Source organism: Pseudoliparis swirei, chromosome 8 (genome assembly GCF_029220125.1).
Source record: "Pseudoliparis swirei isolate HS2019 ecotype Mariana Trench chromosome 8, NWPU_hadal_v1, whole genome shotgun sequence".
NCBI lineage: Eukaryota > Metazoa > Chordata > Actinopteri > Perciformes > Liparidae > Pseudoliparis > Pseudoliparis swirei.
In genome coordinates, this window is record NC_079395.1 from 1,768,717 (window position 1) to 1,775,059 (window position 6,343).

Here is a 6,343-nt window from a genome sequence, read left to right on the forward strand (position 1 = left end):
ATTGGGCCAATCTGAAGGGCATTCCGTGGACAAGCAGCCAACCACAAAGGGGCTCATGCCGTGTTGGGAAAGCCAAAGGGACAAACGGGCTGCTTTTATGGAGTAGTGGACAATTTGCAAGGGAGATGGGGTTGAATCAGATCAAATCCACTGCTACCGCGTCGCTATCGGTAACACCTCCTTGGTTATTTTCCTCAGTATTAGTTGATCCATTTTTTCTCACTCTGAACAAAACCCAAGCACTTAAAAACATTGATAATATTGCAGGAATGGTGGAGGATAGGCTAAAGACGACATATAAATCATTTACTCCGGCATACACGGATGGATCGAAGATCCTAGTCCAGGTAGAACCGGTTTTGCGGTCACCAGCCCATCTTTCCATTATGAAGTAAAACGGAGATCGTCAGACCATCTGTCGGTGTATACAGGCGAGACATTGGCCATTCTAGCAGCACTACAGTGGGTGGAGGAGGTTCAGATAAGGGATCATTTGTTCATTTGGATTCCAGTTGAACATTATTGTCATTACAATCACTCAGATCTAACAGCAGGCAGGACTTAATCAATGAAATACACAAAGCACTTTTCCGTCTTAAGCATATGGGTATGTTGGTAGCATTCATGTGGGTGCCGGCACATAGAGGGGTAAAGGGAAATGAAGCAGCAGATAAACTAGCAAAGCAAGCATTGGAATGTCAGAACAAGAAGGATATTTTATTTAGCAAATCAGAAGCTAAATCAATGATAAAGGTAAACATGATGAAGGAATGGCAGCACAGTTGGGAGGCAGGAGGCACAGGAAGACATCTGTATACTATTCAGAAGGATGTTAACAAGGGGAGGACAACAATATTTAGCACTAGAGAAGAAAACATATTGAGTCGACTCAGGATTGGACATACAAAGCTAAACAAAACAATGCAATTAATTAAAAAACACCCAACCGGACTGTGCGAGTACTGCAAGACAGCAGAAACGGTGGATCATGTCATGTGGCATTGCCAGAAATTTAGAAGCGAGCGAGGCAGGTTGAAGAGGAGGCTGGCAGGAGGAGGGGTGCAATTGAGGGATGCATTATCCTTGGGGGCAGGAAGGGTGCTGCAGTATCTGAAGGAGACAGGGTTGAATAGAAGAATGTAGGGCACTGAAGTTGACAGGGCTCCCTTCTTAGTTTAGTTTATTTTTATTTCTTTTCTTTTCTTTTTGAGGGGATAAAGGGCTTGCTATTTGTAGTTCGCAAAGAAAGGCAGTAGGTGGCGGTAATGCACCAGTTTGGATGCCAGCCGCCTAAAAAAACAAAAAACAAAAAAAGAAGAATTATCTAAGAGCCAATCAGCTCTCCGTGAGGGCAGCGAGGCGTTTCCCATCATGCACTGGGCCACGCAGTCGGTGGAGAAGCAACTGCGGCGCCTCGGCTCTGTTGAGATTCTCAGTGACCACGTGATGGTGCGTCGTTCAAAGATGGAGTCCCACGAGCCTCCGGTGTCGGTCTCCGTGTCTCCGGGAGAAATGCTGAGGCTGTTGGTGAAGCAGCGAGTCCACGCGGCCGTCGAAGAGTCTTCTGGGCTGTTGGACACATTGACAGCAGCTTATGAGGACACCGTGTCTCAGCTCAGAGAACACGAGCGACGCGCATCAGGTGGGTGCTTCTTCTTCTAAACTGGTCCCGGTCTCCATGCCGCGTGTTACGGGATCTGCACGTGGAGGGTCCGGGGAGCTTTGTTCGTTTGTTTGATGCTTCATTCAAAATACGTAAATACCTAAATACCGTGCTTTGTTCGTGTTCTGTTTGAAACCAAAAACGGGAAACTACTTTTGTTTTCCGTTTCTGTCTCTGAATCCAAAAACAAGATAACGGAAGTACTTAAAACGAATGTCAAAATAAAAGCCGGTGATATATATTCATATTTTAAGTCTTCTATGATGCAAAGGCATAGCAGGGTAACGTTAGAAGAACATTAATTAATCAATATAAATAAACCTGAATATTGGCAATTACAATCATTACAACAGGCAGTTTTATATATTAGGGATGATCAGCGCCGATCCATATCGGCCGATATTCCCATTATCGGTTTTGATCGCCGTTCTCAAAACGAGGGGATCCTCACCACCCGGGCGTCCCCCGAGTTGAATCTCTGGGTCGACTCAGCCGACTCTCACATGTCTGCCCCTATAGACTGATGCTCACGGTAAACGCATTCGATAGGGAGCGCCGAGGGTTTTGATAAAGTTAGCGGAAGGATTCACGTGACACAACATCCGGTTTTGCAAAGTTCGCGGAAAGAACCACGTGACACAACATCCGGTTTTCAAAATAAGATGTCGACAAAACATACACTAGCATATAAAAGTAAACAATGAACTGATTTTGTATCTTTATAGATCGTTTCTGAGATTAAGCTTAAATTCTCAAATTAAAACTTTTACTGAACCAAGGAAGAGTTTAGAAAAATAAGTCAGACTTTTGTATGTTAAAAAAAGCACATTTCTGATTATTTAAAGTCCTGTATATAGATTTCCCCAAGAGTTCCAGGAAATGAATGATGCAGATGTATTCCATACATATCTGAAATCCCCTACAATAGCAATCAAACAATTTTAATGTACTCAATTTAAGTTTAGTGTATTTAATGTATTTTAATTTTAAAGACTTAAAATACAAAACAAATGTTGTTAAGAATAATTCATTTCAGAAATAATGCTTCACAATAAATAGAATCCTTCAATCGACACAGTGATCGGTATTATCGGATATATATATATATATATATATATATATATATACACACACGAGTGTGTGCCGGGACTTCTAAGCCCCAAACATAATTACAAAGTTATAGCTATATTATAATATAATAATACAAAATATCTTAATTTTTGTTCTTCTTATTGCAGTGGTCATCAACCTTTTTGAGCCTGAGATCCCTGACCTCTGTCTTCGTGACAGGCGAGATCTCCCTATTGAGGCGTTGAGAGAAAACGACGGTCCAGACTGGACTTACAGCTTGAGGCTTTTTATTTGGCCTAATTCTAATTGAATGAAATCAAAACACTTTGGTCCAGCTTTCAAATTGATGAGACCAGGAACACAGAAATTAAGTTTAATATAAAAGTAAATTATTTGTTAACGGCACACAATATGAACAAGAAAAAAAACATTTTCAATGAGCAGCTGGACGAACTACCAATATAAATGTTGTTTTTCACGCTGAGTTTAAAATATTTGTAAAAGAAAGATGCTCAAAATATAAGCTGGCACATACGCTCTCACTTTCTATTGTTTTTTTCACTGCAACTGAACGCACCTTAACTGAAGGGTTTGGTGGCCATAGCAACAGTAGTTTAGGGAAGCGGTCGGGATAATCCTCTATGCCAGAGAAGTGTAGCTTTAACCATGCTGGCTACTCTGTGGTGGCGAAACATTGGACATGTCAAACATGGGAGAGGCATTAACGAGCCGTGCTAAAGGAAGCAGGCATCAGAGAGCTGCTGCTAGGGGAGCTACTGCTAGGGGAGCTGCGGCATACCCATCACCGGCTAGCTCACCACAGCGAGGGCAGCTGCTACGCTGCGCAGCGTTTCTCTCTGTTCGGCTCAGGCAGGCGTCGATAAGCGATGCTGTCACAAAGTGAAGCCCTGACTGGAGGTGATGTTACATTTTCTTTAAAATCATCCGAAGATGCCAGCCTGCTCTTTGACGAATGTTCCCCGGCAGCTCATCTCGCTGCTCGTTGGGGCTCCGTCACTTCAAGAGTCACTTTGTCAACGTGTTGAAGGGCCGATGTCTTTCTGTCTGACCAAAGCCTGAACCACCATTTACAGTCACAACAGATGGATTTGCAGATATGGGACAATAGTTTGATCAAAAGTATAAACTAATCAAACTATTGTTGCTCATTCATTTGTCATTTAAGGTTATATACTGTATGCTTTAGAATTCTCCTTGTTAGTTGAAATATGACATTTTCTCACTTTTCATGTATGCACCGAGATTTCACGAAACAGTTGGTCCATGAAATTTGGTTTAAAGTCCTGGACACCCCTTGGTCAACATGTGTGTGAACCCTGTTAAACATTCCATATTTATTCAACCACCCTTTGCTCTCCACCAATGCACAACTCTCCTGCTGTTTACAAATGTTATTGTTTTGTATTTCTGTGTTTGTACATGAAGAGCAAGAAATACACATTCAGTCAGACTCCTTGAACGTGTCCAGTAATGAAAGTTGATTTCAGTCTGAAGTCACTGTTTATAATGTACTCCCTGCAGATGTCCAGCAGCTGGTTGGGATTAAAGCAGATGTCCCCCCTGAGGACCAGGACAAAGAGGAGCCGGAGCCCCTCCTCATAGAAGAGGACCCAGAGCCCCTCCTCATAAAAGAGGAGCTGCAGGATCTCTGGACCCGTCTAGAGGGAGATCAGCTCATTGTGCTGGAGGAGGCCGATATCACCAAGTTCTTATCCACTGCTGTTACTTTGAAAAGTGAAGATGACGAACCTCAGACCTCACGGCTTCATCAAAGCCAGACGGAGGACAACAAAGAGGCGGAGCCTCCCGCCTGCAGCTCAGCTACGACAATACAGACGGAAACTGATGGAGAGGACTGTGGGGGATCAGGACCAGACAGGAACCTAAATCCACATCGTCATTCACATCCAAATGCTGATGATGAAGAGGCTTCAGACTCTTCCGAGACTGAGGTCAGTTGTGGTGATTGGCAAGAAGCTTTGTCAGATTCTGGACCTGAAAGTGAAGACGGGGACAATGTCTGGAAGGAGCCCAGGGCACCTGAGTCTGCTGCACATGCCCTGAAATATAAGGAAGCTCTTGGAAGTCATGTGGGATGTAACACCGGCAACAAATCCAATGAATCACGATCAAAAGAGCTCATGAGAGAGAAATCATTAAGGTGTGATGATTGTGGGAAAAGATTTAAACGACAGGGAGATCTGAAGAAACACATGAGAGTCCACACAGGAGAGAAACCATTCAGTTGTGATGATTGTGGGAAAAGATTTAAACGACAGGGAGATCTGAAGAAACACATGAGAGTCCACACAGGAGAGAAACCATACAGTTGTGATGATTGTGGGAAAAGATTTACACAACAGGGACATCTGAAGGAACACATGAGAATCCACACAGGAGAGAAACCATACAGTTGTGATGATTGTGGGAAAAGATTTACACAACCGGGAAGTCTGAAGGAACACATGAGAATCCACACAGGAGAGAAACCATACAGTTGTGATGATTGTGGGAAAAGATTTACGCAACAGGGAAGTCTGACGACACACATGAGAGTCCACACAGGAGAGAAACCATTCAGTTGTGATGATTGTGGGAAAAGATTTAAACGACAGGGAGATCTGAAGAAACACATGAGAGTCCACACAGGAGAGAAACCATTCAGTTGTGATGATTGTGGGAAAAGATTTACACAGCAGGAACATCTGAAGAGACACAAGAGAGTCCACACAGGAGAGAAACCATTCAGTTGTGATGATTGTGGGAAAAGATTTACGCAACAGGGAAGTCTGACGACGCACATGAGAGTCCACACAGGAGAGAAACCATTCAGTTGTGATGTTTGTGGGAAAAGATTTACACAACAGGGAGATCTGAAGAGACACATGAGAGTCCACACAGGAGAGAAACCATTCAGTTGTGATGTTTGTGGGAAAAGATTCACACAGCAGGAACATCTGAAGAGACACAAGAGAGTACACACAGGATAGAATGTGTTTCGTACGTCTCTTTCTCTCTCCCCATCCCCAGGATCCATGCAGGTGACGCCGTGACCCTGCCTGCAGATGAACCTACATCTGAGGACATTTGGCTGAGAGCTGCCAGCCAGACGACCCAGTGGGCCTCATAGAAGAGTTCAAGCTGTGTGCCGGTGCTGTTACGTGTGGTCCACAGGGTGCTGTTGTCCTACGGTTCATCTCATTGTAAATATTGCTTCTGCCATATCGATCGATACTGTGAGTATTTCCACTGGTCTCTGCAGCATCGATTCCGTTTCTTTGAAACAGATATTTTATTTCTTATATTGAAGCGCTCGAGGATTAAGGTGTCTTTACGCTGCAGACCGCATACCGGGAGCGGCTAACTTGTGGTGGAGTCCCTATGTAGTGACGCACTCTGCAATATAATCTGTGTGTGATGTATGTAACTGATGTAATGTGTACTACGATGTCATTCCTTGGTACATGCTGTATCACAAAGTCTTGTAATCATGTGTGAGAGGTGTGCGAGTCCAGAGTGTCCGTAAAAATCGATTTCAAACTATTTGAGCAAAATGTCCATAAAAAGAAGGAATAGAGGTCTTCGAAT

General features: G+C 43.5%; 1 protein-coding gene across 1 annotated transcript; it reads left to right on the plus strand.

Annotated features, from left to right (window-relative positions):
• Positions 1-1,370: 1,370 nt before the first annotated feature.
• LOC130198205 (zinc finger protein 436-like) lies at positions 1,371-5,760 on the plus strand. Its single transcript, XM_056421355.1, has 2 exons — positions 1,371-1,642; positions 4,277-5,760. Exons 1-2 carry the CDS (start codon positions 1,372-1,374, stop codon positions 5,743-5,745), a joined length of 1,740 nt encoding a protein of 579 aa, XP_056277330.1. The 5' UTR covers position 1,371; the 3' UTR covers positions 5,746-5,760.
• The last annotated feature ends 583 nt before the right edge of the window (positions 5,761-6,343 follow it).